At 34.8% G+C, this 21,686-nt stretch overlaps 1 protein-coding gene across 3 annotated transcripts in view; it reads right to left on the bottom strand.

Annotated features, from left to right (window-relative positions):
• Window positions 1-21,686, bottom strand: part of SLC4A10 (solute carrier family 4 member 10) — a 347,596-nt gene that overhangs the window by 106,238 nt on the left and 219,672 nt on the right. For 2 of the 3 annotated variants that reach the window (XM_055398322.1, XM_088842524.1), the window contains exons 7-11: window positions 16,687-16,778; window positions 15,636-15,725; window positions 8,017-8,174; window positions 3,961-4,048; window positions 1,694-1,840 (exon numbers count right to left, since the gene is read on the bottom strand). In XM_055398322.1, coding sequence (XP_055254297.1) covers window positions 1,694-1,840; window positions 3,961-4,048; window positions 8,017-8,174; window positions 15,636-15,725; window positions 16,687-16,778 — 575 coding nt within the window. The remainder of the gene's footprint in view (window positions 1-1,693; window positions 1,841-3,960; window positions 4,049-8,016; window positions 8,175-15,635; window positions 15,726-16,686; window positions 16,779-21,686) is intronic. The other variant, XM_088842532.1, reaches the window with a different exon arrangement.

The following is a 21,686-nucleotide window of genomic DNA, read 5'->3' as shown; positions in this document are numbered from 1 at the left end:
AAGAGTGACTAGAAGACAACAGGGAGAGCTGCAGGAGGCAGATTCTCCAGGGATAGAGATGGCAATATCAGTGGGCTTAAAAAACATTTGGCCACCACCCTCAACAAAGTCATGCCTGCAATAAGAAAATGACCTCAAATAGTATCACTGGTCTTTATTTCTATATGCATTATATGCAAGTAAAATGCACATCAGATTTTTATATGGAGAATTTTTGCAATTTTCATACCACATGCCCACACAAAGGTAATAACAAACATAAGAATTAGGAAGAAAATTCTTGAAATCATAAATGTGATTAACAACAGTAATAGGGAGTTTTCCATACAAAATGACAACCATGCTTTTGAATTTTCCTAACACTTACCAAATTCAAAGCTATGTATCTGAGTATGGCGGGTCCATAATGGACTTTTCTTAGGCATATTTTCCATCCTCATTAAAATTTAAATTTTCTTCCAGTATAGTATGCTTTAAGGTGGTTCTAAAATGTTTTCAGGCATGTGGTACTGTTATTTAGTAGAGTATCATCGATACACCAAATTTGTGTTGAATACAAAGAAAGAAGGTTTTGTGTCAGGGAATTTCATGTCCCTGCCTTCTTAGAGGTTAAGTAGGTTCTGGTACCCTGGTTGCTCAGACAGTAAAGAATCTGCAAGCAATGCAGGAGACTTAGGTTCAATCCTTGGGTTGGGAAGATCCCCTGGAAAAGGAAATGGCAACCCACTCCAGTATTTTTGCCTGGGATATCCCATGGACAGAGGAGCCTGGCGGGCTACAGGCGGACTACAGGCTACCTGGCGGACACAAGTAAGCGGCTAACACACACCAAATCAAATGTGGTGGGAACTTTAACTCAATTCTGACACCATCTACCTGGAAATAGCATTAGATTCCACAGGTCGAGAGTTCTGCCCTGGAAGACTACCCATCCCTCACACCCCATTTCAGATGCCCATCACAAACTCGGGTTATTGCTGGTGCTCTGAACCCACTGCGGATATATCTGAGGCTCCTGTGAACCCCTTTTCAGGTTGGACTAATTTGCTGGAATGGCTCATAGACCTAGAGAAACATTTTACTTACTTGATCACCAGTTTTATTACTAAAGGATATAACTCAGGGACAGTCAGATTGAAGAGATGCATAGGACAAGGCATGGGGAAAGGGAGAGAAACTTCCATACCCTCTCTAGGCACACGACTCTTTCCAATCTCCATGTGTTCACCAACCCGAAAACTCTCTCAACCCTGCCCCTTTGGGGGTTAATGGAGGCATCATTACACAGGCATGATTGATTAAAGCACTGGCTATTGGTAACCGAACTCAAACCCCAGCCCCTCTCCCCTCTCCCCTCCCTGGAGGCAGGAAGATGGAACTGAAAGCTCCAAACTCTAATCTCTTGGTAAGGCTCCACCTGGCAATCAGCCCCCATTCTTAAGAGAGTTTCTAAAGTAACCTCATTAACATAACAAAGACATCTTTGTTTCTTTCATCACTTAGAAAATTCCAAGCATTTCAAGAGCTCTGTGCCAGAAATAGGGACAGAGACCAGATAAATATTTCTTATTATAATCACATCACAGAACTTACAATTTAAATCATTTGAATCTTTGGTTATACTATTTTAGTACATATATTTAAAAGGCAAAAAAATGATGGTAGTCCTAAGAGTATTTTCATATATACATACCTGGGAAGGAACATTTTTGGGAGGCTCTATTCGAATGCTTGGATCCCATTCTCCAGGAGGCAGAACAGTAACCTGATCCAGAAATTCGTCAATTCCTGATACCAAGTCATTACGATCTTTTGCTTTGTAAGCAACATCATGAAATACCTATAGAAAGAAAATAATCATTTATAGATTTAAAAAATGGCTCTAAAATCCTAATGTATTTTGTGTTTTCATTTCCCAGTTAGCACACGTGATTATAACAATTTGATAGGAAGCTCTAACTAAAGAAGTTTTAGTGTAAAATATTATAACCTCTTTTAGTCTATGATTGCACAGATGTTCATCTTTTCTTAGAACGCTAGATGAATGTTGAAATTTCTGGTGAAAAGAGAAAAAGAAGGAAAAGGAGAATAGAAGGAAGCTCATTAAACTAGAATTAATGATTCAGGTTTGACAAACATTGTTTATATATATGTAAATCAAACTTTTTGAAAGAAGCCCTTGCTTTAAAATAAGAGATAAAAGTTTATAACAATATTTATGCAATGGCATAAAATAATGCTATTGAATAAATGATGGACTAATCAATAAACAGTACTAAGCCAAGTAATTATCTATATAAAAGTAAAACAGGATCTTTATCCATATCCCACTTAAAAAGCAATTCTAGGTATTAAAAACTTAAATATGAGCATTAAACTATTAAATTAATTGGACATAATGTAGAAGGATACATTTATGACCTCAGAGTAAACAGTAATAGAAATCTCAAAGATTTAGTGTAGTGTCAAAACAAGCACATAACTAATTTTTGCTGTTCTTCAAGGAGAAAAAAATCTACATGTTCAGTAATGTCAAATGCCAAAAAGAGATTAAGTGACGTGAGTACTGAACATAAGATAGGATATTTTGTAAATGATGACCTTACAGAAAGCAATTTCAGTAGAGTGGTAGTGACAAAAATTAGACTGTAATACATTGAGATAAATGAAATTATGATAATCAAGACCAAGTAGAGATTACTCTTTCAAAACTCTTAAGATTCAGGTTCAATCAACACTTCAGAGGGACATGCTATGTTAAGGAGAAAGAAATTTTAAGGATGGGAAAATCCTGGCCTTTTATTTCATATGTATTTTCTAAGTAACTACTATATGTTAGGCCTGTTTGCTAAATGAACCAAAGGAGTCAGTGTTGACTTAGCTAAGTGACAGAGAGAAAACTGTTGACACAAAAGTCCAGAACAAGAAAAAAGAAACAGTTTCTTTTGTTTTTGCTTTTGTTCTTATAAAATTATGTTATTGATGTTAATTACAATTACTTTTATTATTATTTTAAAATAAATTCACAAATATATTTTTTAAAATTCTCATTTTTAAGTTCTCTTATAAATATCAGCATACTATCAATATAAACAAAAGTTCTTTGGAGTGCTTAATAATTTTTAAGACTATAAAGCGATTAATAAATTGGTAATTGTGCCAATAAACAATCATCTGATTTATCTCTAGTCATGCTCAACAGGAAGGGAGAAAAGAGGCTAGCTTAATTCAAGATAAGCTATTGCTAGGATGACTAGAACATTCAGTCATTAATTCATTTAAAAAAAAAACTATTGAATCCTGACTGAAGGTCAGACACCAGTTATATATTTTATGTTTATTTTTATGATCTTACATTTTTAGACATATTTCTTTGAGAAGCTGATGAAAGTTTTTTCCAGTCCTAAAAACTACATACAATGTTTGTACACAGAAAAAATTGTGTGTTGAGTCAGAGATCACAGGCTTCCTTGAAATCTATCTTCAGCTCTTCTAATGGTTAAAAGGCTCCAAGGTTAAAAACATCTACATTTAGGCAATTACAAAGAAGAGTTGATAGATGTCTTACGGCTTTTGGTGTCATGTATACTATCCAGATAAACTGCCTCTTTTATTTTTTGAGACCTTAAAACTATTTTGCCCCAAACAAGACCTGCAATGATATTAACAATGGTGCTTACTTTGGCAACACAAATGCTATTAAGGGAATATTAATAAATACACCCTAAATTCACTAAATAACAGATTTTCTTTAAAGCATAGGGTTTTAAAATGTTCATGTGTGTGAATTTATTACCCCTTTTGAACAAATTTTTAAAAGGGAAATTTTATAGTAGAAGCATTTAAAGGGGCATTCAATACAGAGAAATCTGATTCATAGTAAACTGTCATGAATACAGAACTCCAAAAGTTAGGTGTACCTAGTAGGGGGAAATGTTCCCAATGAACTTGAATAAATACCTCATCTGTCATTAGGGTTGCAATTGATCTGCCAATCTCATGGTATTGTTGACCCTTTCCCAGGGGTCCCAGAAGAATGAACAAAAATCTGAAATGAAGAAGAAAAAAAATATGTTTCAAGGTAGAAATAAAAAATAATTATAGTAGTACAGCGTCACTCATCTCAAAGGAATTACTGAAGACAGGATTTCGATGTAAAGTAGTTCCATATTTTTCCACAGGTTATTACATTTTTGAAATATTTTATGTTTCAAAATGACTCATGTTTAAGACCCTTGAGCAACTGGAATCTGGGGTATTTTGCTGTTTCTTTCATTTAGTTACCTATAATGCTTAAGCATTTAGTGTGAATTTTAAGGATTCTATAATTCTTATAGGAGAAAGTTAAGAAAAATAGAATCTGATTAAATCTTTTCGAATTGTAAACTGTAGAATTAGGTAGAAGAGGGGAATGATAATACAGTAGCATAAGCAAGGAAAGAATATATGGTCAAAAAAACAGTGGGTGTGTGCAAAATTTACATTAAATAGAAAAAATGATTGCCAGGAATCAAAAATTAGATAGAACAAAAAAAAATCCATTAATTCCAATGCTGGAGGAATAATAATAGCAGCTGCACTGTGATATTCCATCTATATACGGTTAAAAGTCTAGCAAATTCATCACAACTGGAAATTTTGAAGAAATCAACATGTGTTTTAACTTTGGAGGATCAATTACTGTCCTGTCTCTGAAAAGCTCAATTCTAAGAGGACATTATGAGAATTTTAAGATGCCCTGTATTCCGTAATATAACTACAGCATTCACTTGTTAAATGGTTTTTGCTTTTAAGTATGAAGACTAATGACTTTATAAGGTATACTGAAATAGATATCACAATTATACCTTTCATTCAGTTATAAACTTTAGAGATTGTACACGTTTTTACATGATGCATATATTACAGTCTTAGAGGATCTGACATGAATCTTTTGTGTCAGTTGTAACTGAATCCAATTCTACTACAAAGAAATGTCCACTATACATTTAAAACAGGAATAACTTAGTGTGGTGGCAGATGCTTTACTAACTATAGTACTTTTAAGAAATTTCCTAACCTATGTACATCTTACTATTTTCACATTTCTATTCCATGGACTATTTATAAATCCTAAAATTCTTTTCTGGTATTTTTACTATGCGTTACTGTTATATACACAGTGTGCCCTTTTGTCCTCCTAAGAAAGGATAATTAGGAACCTTAAATGGCTTTCTTTATTCTATTTGTCTAACTAATCTTCTTCCATTTCTCACCCTTCCTAACTAAACAGTCTAGTCTTTTAAATCTCTCCTTATACCGTGCCTCTACCGTGCCCCTAATTTTTCCTCCACTGTTCTCCAGACACATTTTGCTATGTCAGTATGAAATGAGGTCACTTAAACCTCGACAGTTTTCAAAGTGAGGGTATATAACCCCATTATGGCTTTTCTCTACTCCTGGGAATTATTTTTCTTTCCTTTGAAATACAAGAGCTATCATTGTCGTAAATAACCATCATTTACTGAGAGTTCATTGGACACCTTCTTAGCTGGTGGGACAAGAATGCACTGCTTGGAAGATACAAAGGAATTTTAATCTACTAAAATAATACCGCTATGGTTAGTATATTTCACATGTTAAATCTGAATCCCAAATTCCCAGAAACTCTGAATAGATTACAGGGTGTATATGGAAAAATGTAGCCTTAATCATACGACACCACCTGAATGTGTTCAGCTCATCCTTCTCCTTTTTAATAAAACTTGGTATGCATCAGAAGTCTTGGTAGCCCTCCAGATGAACAGACATACTTCTCTCTATAACTTGAATTGGTAGCTAGTTTCCTGCCTCAAATATATTCATCCACAGGTTTAGGTAGAGGTTCTCAAACACTGAATCCCTTTCCAGTGAGCTGAGCTCTAATGAAATGAGGCCTCTCCTGACTATTCTATATTTTTGGAATATCATATTCACAATCAAAACAGAGTGATGTAATTGGCTATGTTTTGAGTTAAGGCTGAAAGGTTCATAGAAGAAACATTCTACCAACCCAGTTACCACAGCATCTGAAATTATCATCAGTTTAACTTGACTAAGACCTTCAGTGTTTGGAAGAGGAGACAATTAACAGCATCTGAGACAATTATATACTGTGTTGTGCTTAGTTGCTCTGTCATGTCTGACTCTTTGTGACCCCATGGACTGCAGCCCACCAGGCCCCTCTGTCCTTGGGGATTCTCCAGGCAAGAATACTAGAGTGTGTTGCCATGCCGTCCTCCAGGGGATCTTCCCAACCAAGGGATCAAATCCAGGTCTCTTGCACTGCAGGTGGATTCTATACTGACTGAGCCACCAGGGAAGCCCAAGAGACAATTATGGCATCACACAAAGGGCACCAGTCATGAAGGAAACAGGGCCATACATAGATAAGTTTTGCTGTGGGAACAGGATCAGAGTGAAAGTCTGTCTACACACAGGAATCACATTTGATGGAGGGAGAAGGGAAGAAAACAAGGTGCCCTAGAAGAATTGCTAGGAGTGTAATGTGCTGTGGCCAATATTCATTTTTCTTCACAAATTTGCCCATGGACAGTCTTATCTCTATAACATGGAGATAAATAATAAATAACAAAATTCAGTTTGTATTATGGCAAAGTTGTTAGTTTTTATGTATACCTAAATGAAAAACAAGTTCAGGCAATCAAGTTAAATTTGTCCTTTTGATTCAGATTCAACCACAGTAACTACAAATGATTCTTAAGACTCTATGTATGGGAACTATACTATGACTAAGATTGAAACATATAGTATGTAAGATACAGCAGGTAGTATCCTAATGATGGCACTTAAGCATAAACCAAGCCTTGAAAACTTTGATCTTTTCGAGTATGATTACACTCATATACAAGATCCTCTTTAGCCCATGCATGCATGCCTGCTTAGTCACTTCAGTCGTATTCAACTCTTTACGACCCTATGGACTATAGCCTGCCAGGCTCCTCTGTCTATGGGATTCTCTGGGCAAGAATACTGGAGTGGGTAGTCATTCCCTTCTTTAAGAATCTTCCTGATTCAGGGATGGCAAATACCTCTCTTTGTCTCCTGCATTGGCAGGCGGGTTCTTTACCACCGGCTCAGACCGTAAAGAATGCCTACAATGCAGGAGACCCAGGTTCCATCCCTGGGTGGGGAAGATCCCTTGGAGAAAGGAATGGCTACCCACTCCAGTATTCTTGCCTGCAGAATTCCATGGACAGAGGAGCCTAGGGGGCTCCAGTCCATGAGGTCGCAAAGAATTCCACAGGACAGTGACAAACATTTTCACTTTCTTTACCACTAGCGCCACCTGGGGGCCCTATTTAGCCCACTGAGAAAAGCCTAATACTTTATCACTTTTCACCAAAAGTCTAAAAAAGGAGTTCCAGTATTCTGGCCTAGAGAAAGATTATACACCTTTTGAGGGATTCCCTGATAGCTCAGTTGATAAAAAGAATCCTCCTGCAATTCAGGAGACACCAGTTCGATTCCTGGGTCGGGAGGATCCCCTGGAGAAGGGATAGGCTACCCACTCCAGTATTCTTGGGCTTCCCTTGTGGCTCAGCTGGTAAAGAATCCACCTTCAACGCGGGAAACCTGGGTTCGATCCATCCCTGCGTTGGGAAGATCCCCTGGAGAAGGGAAAGGCTACCCACACCAGTATTCTGGCCTGGAGAATTCCATGGATGGTACGGTCCATGGGGTAGCAAAGAGTTGCACATGAGTGAGAAACTTTCACTTCACTTTATGATGATATAGACCAGGGTATTTAGAGATAGGAGCGTGCCTAAAAGAAAACATAGAAATTTGAGAAGAAGGAAGAAAGAACAGAATAATTTTTAAAGCACTTTTTGCCCTCCTCCACAAAGAAGAAACAACAGTTTTGTGGATTATACTTTAGTTTCAAGAAAAAAACTCTCAGAGGAAATTTTACACCTTTTTCCCCCTCCACAAAAAAATGGCTTAAGAAAGTGCAAAGGATGCTCTTATACTTTTTACCTGGTTGGGATTGGGACCTCAGCTAATCCTTGAAGCAGTACAGCTGGGGACAACCTGACAAATGCAACTACGGTTCGATCCAAAAACTCCAATTCCCCAACTAAGATGTTTGAAGCTTCAGCACCTGGAGGAATCTTCTTCATAAAATGCAAATCGACCTGAGAGCATCACAAAATAAAATAAATCAAAATGGGAAAAATTTGTTAAATCATTCCTAACTGAGTACTTCACACATGGTAACCCATCATTAAATATAGTTTAAATAATTATAGCTTATATAAGTATTATTTAAATCAAATTTAAAATAGTTAAACATCTTTCTTGCCCTTTAAAAATACTTTTTTCTTTCACTTCTGTATTTTTGGAATTTGTTAACAATACATTGAATACTCTAGTTTTCTGCTCAATACTTTTCAAAGATGCTTTTCAGCATCAGTAATCTTGAAATTTTCAGGGAAAAAAATTATGTGTTCAATTAAATGCATATACTCGAATCATAATTTAATTAGTATTTGCCAATATATTTAAATATTTGTATACTACATTATCTTAATTTTGTACACAATACATTTCCATTAATTAATATGTAAAATATGCCTATTTCAAAAGAAACATAATCAAAATTTTCCTTATAATTATGACTTTAGTCTTCAACTTTATCTTAATTGTTCTATATCCTTCACATTTTATATTTGTCCTGATCAATCTTCAAATTTAATTTCTCATCAGAGTATTTAGATATGGCAGAGTAAAGGAAACAAGAAAAAAAATATTAACATTTGGAGTTGCTGAAGAGCCACAGTTGAATTTCTGATATGAGATGTCTATGACTGAAATGAATGCACACAAAACAAATCCATCATTAATAAAAAGAAATGCTTAAAAGGTGAAGTCTGAAAATGAATGTAAAATATTCTTAAGAATAACTATTAATTCTCATATAGAGAGCCTCAGTGAAAACCAAGTAGTGATTTTTAAAGTCACTTTTACGAAGCCTATTTCTTATTTCTAATTCATTGAGTTGCTTTTAATGGGAACCTATTGGTAGGTAATAATGATTGCTGTAATAATTCTTTCTATGCTCCTAATGACATGGAGACTAAAAACCAAAGTTGGAATAGGAGAGAGTTAGGCAGAGAAGGAGAAAAGAGAGGGAGGGAGATGAGAAGATGAGGAGGAAGTGGAAAGGAAGAGAGGAAAAATAAGAGGAGAAAGAAGAGAGAGACAGGGGTGAGAAAAGAGCTCTGACAAATACTTGAGGTCAACAAGACTTTTGGGGGGCCAGATACTCCTTTTGTTTAATGATTTTAGAATTTTTTTCAAGCAGTTTAAAATGAAAAAAAATTAAAACTTCTAGGAGGAATAACTCAGGAAGTCCATAGCCAGACTATAGTGACTATTAAATTTGCTGCTGTCTGAAATCAAGACCTCAGCACACTTGTATAGAAGATTTATAACTACTTAATTTTCTGTGAGATAAGGGTGCCTCAAAACATAAAACCCAGTATATGCAATATTTATTTTATCAAAAGGATTAAATGTAAAAATAATCTAGTATGCCACTAAAATATCAAATAGAAGTAATGTTTTATTTTAAAGAAAAAGAAAATGATTTAACAAAGCAAAACTGCCTATAAAATTTGATGAATATTATAAATTTCAAATTTTTTAACCTATAAATATATTTCCAAATATAAATTTGTAAACTTGTAATACCTATACACTATTAGCTCTGTGAGAAAAACATTAAATCTCCATAAGTCTTTCAGAGCCTAAAAAAGTAAAATAAACTATTTTCCCCCAATAGAAATATGATATTAATACACTAGAACAAAGAGAAAATGGCTTTTTAAGAAACTCTACAACTGGTAAGCAATATGAGTCATATTGGTAATATCTGCCATAACTCTAACGAGAAGTTTGAGTTCAACCTGGAAGACTGTGTAAATTCCTTTATTCAATATTTCCTGACATATACCATAACCTTAACTATCGGTGTCTGTGCTTCAGGCATGGGGCGACTACACACATGGCTGCCTTAAGATTTAATTTAATTAAGTCAAGGAGTATGCTGTGTGCATGTGTGCTAAGTTGCTTCAGTCATGTCCAACTCTGTGTGACCCTATGGACTATAACCCACCAGGCTCCTCCACCCATGGGATTCTCCATGCAAGAATACTGCAGTGGGTTGACATGCCCTTCTGCAGGGGATCTTCTCAACCCAGGGATCAATCGTACATGTCTTGTGTCTCCTGTATTACAGGTGGGTTCTTTACCACTAGCGCCAGCTGGGAAGCCCAACTAGTATGCTAAAATAGCTTAATTTTATAAAAGAAAATACATGGTCCTTACTTTTTTTTCTTTCGCATTATATAATACTTGATATATCACTGATTGATATCTGTTACGTAGAAAATCCATTAAAATATTTAGAATTTAATTTCAGGATATGGAAATTTATTCTGATTTAAAATATAACAAATTATAGTTAAATAACATATATCAAAAGACTCATTATATTATTGTAATACTATATGCTATATACAGTATAATACTATACTATATACTAATATATATAGTATAATACTATTCTTCAGGCCAGAATACTGGAGTGGATAGCCATTCCTTTCCCCAGGGGATCTTCCAAACCCAGGGATCGAACCCAGGTCTTGTGCATTGCAGGCAGATTCTTTACCAGCTGAGTCACAAGGGAAGCCCAAGAATACTGGAGCAGGTAGCCTATTCCTTCTCCAGCGGGTCTTCCCAACTTTGGAATCAAACCAGGATCTCCTGCATTGCAGGCAGATTCTTTACCAACTGACCTATTAGGGAAGCCCACTCTACATTACAGTACTTATTATTCTTGGACTAGTCATATATTTGGGGGTAATAGATATATATTATCTACTTATTTTATTATATTATACAATTATACATTATTCCTGAGATAGCCCTACATTTTTATATTTATGTTAACATACAATTCATAAAGAACCTTATCTGGCAATCTAACTTTTAATACAACAAAAGGTCACATTTAAGGGCCACAGTTTAACTTTTATAAAACTACAAATATCAAAAATAGCTCTGAGGAATTAGGTTGACCTACACCCCTAAGACAGTCCTCAAGTGGACTCAAATACAGACTAAAGAAATCTTGGAATTTTCTGGGCCTCTGAACAGAATATTGAAGAAACCAAGCTATACTCTTATAGATCTGAACTTATACTCATGCTTCTGGGGTCTCCAGACCTTTATGCTAGGAAGGAAAACATGCTTTATTCTGGTTATTTGGCACTTAAGTTGTGAATGATAAACAGTTATATCTCTGGGGAACAAGGTTAGACCAAAGATAATGGTGGAACCAGAAGTGTCTGGACAACCTATACACTAAGATGTGAAGGAAATATACATGAATCTTTAGGGAGAAAGTTTAAGTCTCAAGCCCATTGTAGAAAGTACAGGAAAATGAATAGAAATTCCCTGGGGAGACATGGTCTGTGACACTAACCAGTAAGTGATTCTATTAGCTCTCTTAATTTGGAGATTCAGTTTTCTCCCCTTCTCAATGAGATTTTTAAGGTTTCCTAGAATTGGAGGATTTTATAATGCAACAACTCTTCATATTTCATATGTTAAAGACTGATGATGAAGTGAGTTCCTTCTACATAGAAAATAATGTGGCAGTTTCTTTAAGTCACTTGAAATTAAAAGAAGCCATCAACAGTTGATATGAGCCACAGTCAGATCATGAACTCCTTATTACCAAATTCAGACTTAAACTGAAGAAAGCAGGGAAAACCACTAGACCATTCAGGGATGACCTAAATCAAATCCCTTATGATTACACAGTGGAAGTGACAAATACATTCAAGGGATTAGATCTGATAGACAACAGTGCCTGAAGAACTATGGACAGAGGCTTGTGACATTGTACAAGAGGTAGTGATCAAGGCCATCCCCAAGAAAAAAAAATGCAAAAAGGCAAAATGCTTGTCTGAGGAGGCCTTAGAAATAGCTGAGAAAAGAAGAGAAGAGAAAGGCAAAAGAAAAAAGGGAAGATATACCCATTTGAATGCAGAGTTCCAAAAAAATAGCAAGGAGAGATAAGAAAGCCTTCCTCAGTGATCAATGTAAAGAAATAGAGGGAAACAATAGAATGGAAAAGACTGGAGATCTCTTCAAGAAAATTAGAGATACCAAGGGAATATTTCATGCCAAAATGGGTTCAATAAAGACAGAAATGGTATGGACCTAACAGAAGCAGAAGATATTAACAAGAGGTAGCAAGAATACACAGAACTGTACAAAAAAGATCTTCATGACCCAGATAATCACGATGGTATGATCACTCATCTTGAGCCAGATATCCTAGAATGTGAAGTCAAGTGGGCCTTAGGAAGCATCACCATGAACAAAGCTAGTGGAGGTGATGGAATTTCAGTTGAGCTATTTGAAATCCTAAAAGATGATGCTGTGAAAGTGCTGCACTCAATATGCCAGCAAATTTGGAAAACTCAGCAGTGGCCACAGCACTGGAAAAGGTCAGTTTTCATTCCAATCCCAAAGAAAGGCAATACCAAAGAATGTTCAAACTAACACACAATTGTACTCATCTCACATGCTAGCAAAGTAATGCTCAAAATTCTCCAAGTCAGGCTTCAACAGTACATGAACTGTGAACTTCTAGATGTTCAAGCTGGTTTTAGAAAAAGCAGAGGAACCAGAGATCAAATTGCACACATCTGTTGGATCATTGAAAAAGCAAGAGAATGCCAGAAAAACATCTACTTCTGCTTTATTGACTATGCCAAAGCCTTTGACTGTTTGGGTCACAGCAAACTGTGGATAATTCTTTAAGAGATGGGAATACCAGACCACCTGACCTGCCTCTTGATAAATCTGTATACAGGTCAAGAAGCAACAGTTAGAACTGGACATGGAACAACAGACTGGTTCCAAATAGGGAAAGGAGTATGTCAAGGTTGTATATTGTCACCCTGCTTATTTAACTTATATGCAGAGTACATCATGCAAAGTGCCAGGCTGGATGAAGCATAAGCTGAAATCAGGAGTGCAGGAGAAATATCAATAACCTCAGATACTCAGATGAAAACACCCTTATGGCAGAAAGTGAAGAAGAACCAAAGAGCCTCTTGATGAAAGTGAAAGAGCACAGTGAAAAAGTCGGCTTAAAACTCAACATTCAGAAAACTAAGATCATGACATCTGGTCCCATCCCTTCATGGCAAATAGGTAGGCAAACAATGGAAACAGTGAGAGACTCTATTTTGGGGGGCTCCAAAACCATGCAGATAGTGATTGCAGCCATGAAATTAAAAGACGCTTGTTCCTTGGAAGAAAAGCTATGACCAACCTAGACAGCATATTAAAAAGCACAGACATTACTTTGCCAACAAAGGTCTATCTAGTCAGAGCTATGGTTTTTCCAGTAGTCATGTATGGATGTGAGAGTTGGATCATAAAGAAAGCTGAGCACCGAAGAATTGATGCTTTTGAACAGTGGTGTTGCAGAAGACTCTTGAGAGTCCCTTGGACAGAAAGGAGATCCAACCAGTCCATCCTAAAGGAAATCAGTCCTGAATATTCATTGGAAGGACAGATGCTGAAGTTGAGGCTCCAATACTTTGGCCACCTGATGCAAAAAGCTGACTCCTTGGAAAAGACCCTGATGCTGGGAAAGACTGAAGGCAGCAGGAAAAGGGGACAACAGAGGATGAGATGGTTGGATGGCATCAGTGACTCGATGGACATGAGTTTGGAAAGAGTCAGACACAACTAAGCAACTGAACTGAACTGATCAACATTTGGGAAATAATAAAATAGTTATAGTCATATATATAGTCAAATAATAAAATAGTCTCTATGTCAGTTTAAAAACAACATATCTGCTTTTTAAAAGCATTATAGGAATCAAAAAAAAAAAAGAAACTGACAATTCAGATTATATTCAAAAACACTCCTAAATGAGTAAGTTTGATGGGCCTAACCACTGGAAGGGTTAAAAAAATACATTGTTTGAATATAGTTAGAACATAGGATCAAGTAACATGAAGTGAAAAAAGACTTTTTTTCACCTTCATATTTCAAAATTCTACTGGGGTTTGGAATCCACATATTAAACTTAAAATACTTAAGGTAATATGTATACTAGCTGATTCACTTTGATAAATTTACTACCAATCTGAAATCCCTAGGTTAAAAATCCTTAACTCATCTACCTGCAAAATCTGGCACCAAAGTCTCTTTCCATAATGATGTACCACTTTTGTTCTTTCCAAATCCTACTTCTCTACCCTTCCACAATATAAGGTAAGCAGTATTACTTTGCTGGAAAAAAAAAATTGCAGAGGCGAAGGTTTAAATTCTCTTGAACCTCACAGGATTCATTGTACACATACATCCAAGACACTGTTCAAGACACTAAGGTCCAGTAGAGACCAAATCATATTAAATTTTGCTCTAGTGTTTACTTTTGGCACTACTATTTCCACTAATACCAACAACAATACAGCAGTAATAGTAGCAGCCACAATTTATTGAACACCCAAAGGGTTGGCCGAGAATTAGATGGTTAGATAGTATCACTGACTCAATCAATAGACATGAATCTGAGCAAACTCCAGGAGATAACAGAGGACAGAGGAGCCTGGTGGGCTACAATCCATGGGGGTCGCAAAGAGTTAAGACAATCCTCAGCGACTGAACAACAGGAACACTATAAACCCAGCACTCTGACAGGCTCTATTTTCTCATTTAATCTTCACAAAAAATTATAAATAGGTATTATTCTTATTTTGCAAGTGACAAAGATGAAGTTCAGAGAACTTCTCCAATATCAGGTAGCTTGTAAATTGTAGAGTTAAGATCCCATACTTGTTCTCAAAAAACATGTTCTTTTCAACGTGCCATGCTATGGGCAAGAGACCAAGAAATACAGATGGTTGGCACTGCATTGAGAGCTCTAGAAATTTAACTTTCCCATTAAAAACTGGAGTGGTCCAGTGATTTGAAATGTAATAAGAAAGTAAAGGATTAAAGAAAAGAAAATCTATTTTTCACTCTCTTATAGTTCAAATTGTTCTAGGGAACCTGAAGATAAGACTACTACTCCCACTGGCTATATTCATTTTCTTTCAAATGTGTTGAAGCATTTTTGAAGGCTGCAAAAATAGGTCAGACAACTAAAAGCAAAATGATATAGAGATATAAAATTCAGTGTCAGTGGGTTATATCCCTTAAGAAAAGGTAAAAGGTAATTTATTTGAAAAGATGTGATTTATTATCACTGTTTTTGAAAATGTTCACTGTGCCCTTGTTATACTGTTAATGCTTGCACAAATAAGTAAGCAACTTTTTATGTCATTGCTTTTTAAGATATTATTTCAAATGAAGAACATCAAGAAATTAAATGTATGGCAATTTGCAACAATTTTATTCCAACTTGCAGATGAATGAAGATGTAATGCTTTAAAAAAGATATTTTTTGGAGCAGAAATGGAATACATTTGAACTGGCTTAATATTTCAATCACATGCCTCCACACAGTGAGATGAGCTTTGAACCACTGTCGAAACAGAGCCCGAGAATGCCCTCACCTCTCTCTCTTGCTGGTGTGGAGGTCCTTTTTCATGTCTTTGTTTCATCCCACATGGACTAGTATGCCCCTTTTGTTGGCCTCCCAGCCCCTGCACGCATAATTAACAGACTTAAGCTGGTACACCATGCTCCCACAGGGACTCTGCCAGGCACCAGAGGGAGAGCATGCACGTGACTAGATCTAGACAATTTGGGCCTTGGCAGAGGGGTTCTGAAACAGCAACAAGGGGCTGGTCGCTATTACTCTTTTCAGAAGCTTGATGCAGGCAACCTCCTATACACTGCTTCCCATTCCCATCTCCTCCCACTGTTAGAACCATTGCCAGTGCTAAGGACTTCATGGAAAAAAAAAAATTACTCTGGGGTACTGTTGTTTCAGCCACTTCAATAAAGAAAATTGTTGACTCCCTTTATTTCTGGTCAATATTAAAATTCTTTCATGATTGTTTAGTTTGCCACAGCCTACAATATCACATATAGGATATCAGGAATTTGCTAAGCAAAATCACATTATTTTCACAGAATACATTCAAATCAATGATTTTTCATTTGAATTATCTCCAATTAGATGGATCCCTCAAGACAGTCAATCTTTATTATGTTTTTATTCAAAACTCTGTCAGTCTTAATATGTTCTAGTGTTTCTTAACACTAATCCCTTTCTCTTAATCACAACAACGAAGCTTTAAGTTATACGATTTACTTTTCCACAAATAGAGGGGGAAATGATCTTGAAAAATGAAACCAGTGAAAGTTTTAAACAGTAAACTTCTGTTAAATTCCCTGTGAAGTTCCGTTATCCTTTTTACTGGAAGAGGTTCATCATACCAAGTGGCTGAAACCTGAATACTATGTATAAAATCTACACATTTGATTTTATGAATAGGCAAAACACTACACGTGAACTTAAATGCTAACATTATAACAATATCAAGCTTTAGCTAAAAAACAAAACATATATGCATGCAAAAAATTGTGTCAACACCTCTTAAAATGGTTGGTAATATCTACTAATAACAGCTTACTTAAATGAGAGGGAGAAAACCTTACCTTGCTAAAGTCAACTGTGCTGTTTTCCCTGCTCACATCGTTTTTGTTTTCAACACAGGCTGGTGCAGACTGAGGAGAAACAACCTGGCCTGCTAAAGAGATTGTTATTACAAAATACAAATAATTACTTACATAATTCTAAACATATTGCATGCAATATGAGTTAAACTAAACTAACATAGGTTTTTTTAATGAATTTATGAGGTAAGCATGAAGGGTCAATATAAATAGGTATCAAGAAATACAAATATTCTTACTTATCAGTTACAGATAGAAATGGGAGAATTCAGTCAAGGAAATGAAAATTCATTCTCGGATTAAAACTAAACAGTTACTCTCAAAGAAGAAAGAACAACCACAAAAATGATTTTAAACTAATTACAGTCTTGAAACATCAGTGATTTTTAAATTTTATCCAAAACTAATGATATATATACATCTCTTAGGATCTAAACTCAGACTGAAGAATTTTATAGATAATTTTTTTAGAGCAAATATTTATCTGAAAAGTACATAGCATATTTATAGTTTTCTATTGCATCTGAAAAACAAACCAAAGAGAAAAAGTTCTTTGACAACAGCTTTTGGAAATTTCTATATGAGAGATTCAGTTAGAAATACCTTCACCTCACATATTACAAATACTGTGAATATATTATGCTTCTCACTATTCAGTTGTGTAAATATATTGATATTGGTCTGCAAAAGATCAACACATTTGAATTGTATTTGTTTTCCATTAACACTAACTAGAAACTTAATTATTTTGCAGTCTTTTTCCCATTAAAAGAAAGATTATGGTATTAGTTAAGTGGACAGTAGAGCTAAGAACACGACAGTGGCTAACGAAGGGTAATTACATTTCATTATTCACTAAATATGAAACATTCTTTTCAATCATATTATCTGAAATCTGTTCATATTTAACAATTAAGTTATAAAAATAAATGTTTGCTTAATCACACATGTATCTTTCTTTTCCCTAACCTCTCCCTATCCTCACTTGTTACGTTTACTGTGATATGAGTAATGACAATCCAGTTTTGAAGCCTTGACCATATTTTATGAACATTACTCAGTTACTCCAAAATACTGCTCTTATTCTCCACTGTCTTAGATGGTAATATTCTCATTTCTCTCTGCCTAACTCTCCTCTCTACTTCCCTAAATCCCAACTTTATTCAAAGTTTACTTTTAGACTCATCTCTAATCACTGCAGTCTGTACTTAACTGAAGTTCTCTAAGCTGCTAGTGTGCATACAAATAATACTTTTTTAAATTCTCTCTTGAAATCCACTTATTCATTGATACCTAGAAATTACCAAGTGTGATGTAAAACACTAATAATTTACTTTCAAATATTACTATCATTTTGCTTTTTGAACATTAAGCCTCTCAGGCAGGGGTCATTTTTTAATAGGTACAATTTTTATGGTTTAAAATTAGTATCTTGCCAGAGAGTAATGGGCTTAAGATTCCTCTAAAGTTTAAATATTTCACTGCTTTCATTAAACAAAGTAAAGTAACACATTTGATGAAGATTTTTAAAATGATTTTAAGAGAAAATTCACCTTAAATCATGTAAACCAATTCTGATTACAGCAAATTCCAAAAATTATATTTTAGAGAGGTGACAGACTTAAGCTGCATCAGTTATTTTCATTCTCCCATTTCTAACTGCAGTGTGCAGCTATGACTGTGAACTGTTCATTAGCAGACATTTCATTTATCATTCTCAAAATAATAACTATACTTTAAAAAAACCTTTTACATAATGCATTTGTGCTACTAACAGATGTCTTCAATCACCAGTTTCACATCATTTCTCCATATGAGTTAGAACATTAGATATATTTAAACCTAAATTTACTGAATGTTCCATAAAACTGAATGGTGAAATTCAAGGCATGGATAAATTAAATAAACATATATCTGCTTTCTTATAATAATTTATTTCATTTGATAGAAAACCACATGGAAGAACAATTATTTTACTCAATGAGAAGACACAAAAATAGTCAACCTAATAAAAAATCATCTACTTTAAAGAGAATTCATGGGATAGAAAATATGCTGCTACTTAAAATTTGAAGAAATTGCAAAGCCTATGTTTTCACATAAATACTCCAAAAGCAGACTATTTCATAAATTACCTTTATCTCATGAGATATGTTTAAAACTGGCATTTGTATTTCCTCTTACAAACATTAATATATTTTGAGATTTACTGTCCTATGCTATTCTTATTCTAAAAATTTTATAAATTATTACCTCATAAAGTTGATCATCAGGAAGAGATTTGAAAAATGTTTTCTATAACTGTTTTAGTGACACGGATAATAACCAGTGGAGAGTATTTAACTCTCAGAAGACATATTAGATGATAATAATTTTCCTACTAGTTCCAGATTCTAAGTATGTGCATAGAATGCATATGCCAATGCAGGGGATAAAAAGCATAAAAACTGTAAGTGTGTGACATATGAATGCAACCCAAAAGTTTGATATCACTCATATGTCAGAGGTAATAGTTAAATATTAGCAAATATCGGTAAACACATTTAATCTCATCAAAGTTTAAAAAGTACTCCAACTCTTATTTCTTAATATGTATGTTAATTTGTTAAAATGAAACAACACATATTAAATGTATATACTTTAAGGCAGTATCTGAAAATGACAGGATACAGAAAAATGCACAGGTATAATATTATTATTAAAAACTTAAACATGAGGTTTGGTTTGGGTTATTTTGAAAAAAATGAAGCCTTTAAATAAAGCTTAAAATTTTATTTGTTCTATCTACTTAAACCTGTCTAAAATGGGCACATGAACTACAGTCTATTTAACTACTGAAAATTTCATAAATTAAATCATTTTTATAATTCTGTTATCAACTATCTTTTTCTGTCTAAACACTGATTTCTTTAGTTTATTCCAGTTATCATTGCCTTTCAGAAGAAGGTGATGGCTTAGATTTCAAAATGACTCTCATTAACTCAAATATTATTACATAAGAAGAATCAGTAAATTTAGGTTTTGAAAGAGCATCCCTTATTTTCTCATTCATATCTAAATCTATACTAGTTCACAGAATACAGTTTTCAGATACAGAATTTTATACTCAGCCCGAGGTGAATATGTTTCCTAAAAGGATAACAAAGAACTTGCCAGGATTTTCCCCCCTCCAGGATGAAAGAGTATAAAGTTAGGATTTAGCATTCACATATACATGCAGCAGTTGCTGCTGCTGCTGCTAAGTCTCTTCAGTCATGGCTGACTCTGTGCGACCCCATAGACGGCAGCCCACCAGACTCCCCTGTCCCTGGGATTCTCCAGGCAAGAATACTGGAGTGGGTTGCTATTTCCTTCTCCAATGCATGCATGCATGCTAAGTCGCTTCAGTCATGTCTGACTCTGTGCGACCCTATGGACAGCAGCCCACCAGGCTCCCCTGTCCACGGGATTCTCCAGGCAAGAATACAGGAGTGGGTTGCCATTTCCTTCTCCCATATACATGTAGAAGTTCTATGAATGCTATTTTTATTATAATTTTTCCAATCAATATGTCACAATGTTTTTGAACATACATGTTTTTTGCCTGTTTCTTTATATTACCTTCACTTTGACCACTGATCACTGTCCATATTAATATATTCTATAAGTAAATGTCATTGCAATATTTAATCAATTTGTTATTATAATATCTAAATAACTTTTAGAGATTAAGATGATTATCCAAAAAAAGCCATTTATTAACTTAAAACTTTATTTTATCTAGGGTAAATTATTCAAAAACTGATGAATTAGGGAAAAATTAGCTGAGACATATACATGATTGGGTTTCCCTGGTGACTCAGATGGTAAATAATGTGCCTGCCATGCAGGAGGCCTGGGTTCAATCCCTAGGTCAGAAAGATCCCTTGGAGAAGGGAATGGCTACCATCCATGATTATTTAAATGTAAACACTTAAGAAACCAGTACTTTTATTTTTCCAACCTTTCAAATTCAGAGTTCACCATCTTAAATTCAAAATTCCAGTATTTGTTATACATCTATATCAAAGTATATATTACATAGTATTCACATCAACAACTGCTTGAATTAATTTTCCTTTGAGTCATGAATTCATTTTTTTCCTCTGACCTCCATGTAGGGATCATATATAAGTTAAATAAAAAGTTATTATATTCCACGTACTTTTTCAAGGCAAATCATATGGGCAAGCACAAGAGGAAACTGAGAACCTCTAACTAGAAAATAGAAGCTTTGCTTGTTACACAAAAATTTTTCACCAAGTCTGTTGTGAGACTGGAGAATCATTTCCCTCACCATAAAGCTGGGGGGGAGGAACATGAGATTATCTCAAAAGAATTAGTTAGTTTTTTTTTTTTTTTTACTTTTAGTAGTGTCAGTATCATTAAAGCCTCTCAATACTGAAACACAACCATAAAAAATTTCTCAAAAAGATTATTAAAATCACATTAATTCATTTAAGTCCTTACTTATAGTTTTCTTCCTCTTTAAATAAATTATGTATATAAAACAGCAGCCTTTAAATCTCTATTTGGCCAAATTCAAATCAATAGGAAAAATATATATCACTGAAGCAAACCAGTATTTTCTATTGCTTAATCCACTGAAAATCACATGTAATAGAAGGAAACTGGGATGAAGACATGGAGGTACAATACTGTTAGCCTATAGACCAAGCTGGTTTACACTACCTCAGAAACCTTCAACGCATTTAGAGTACCCAAAGGGTAGGAGATGAGGGAGGTACAGAGATGAGATGAGCCTGTTAGGGACAGACACAAGACAGAGCAAAATAAAGAAATATAAAAATGAATGACAAAGTTACATACGTGTGTAACAATACATTTATCCATGGGAATAGAAAACATGAAGAAGGAAAGGCTAAATATTTAGAAAATGTCGATCAGTGAGCTATACTTCAAAAACATGAAAATATGCACCATAATTAAACTTGGAGAAAAAT

This window comes from Moschus berezovskii, chromosome 2 (assembly GCF_049115385.1).
Source record: "Moschus berezovskii isolate FMDL1 chromosome 2, NW_MosBer_1.0, whole genome shotgun sequence".
Lineage (NCBI taxonomy): Eukaryota > Metazoa > Chordata > Mammalia > Artiodactyla > Moschidae > Moschus > Moschus berezovskii.
The sequence above is the reverse complement of the archived record's forward strand: the minus strand, read 5'-3'. Positions and strand labels throughout refer to the sequence as shown.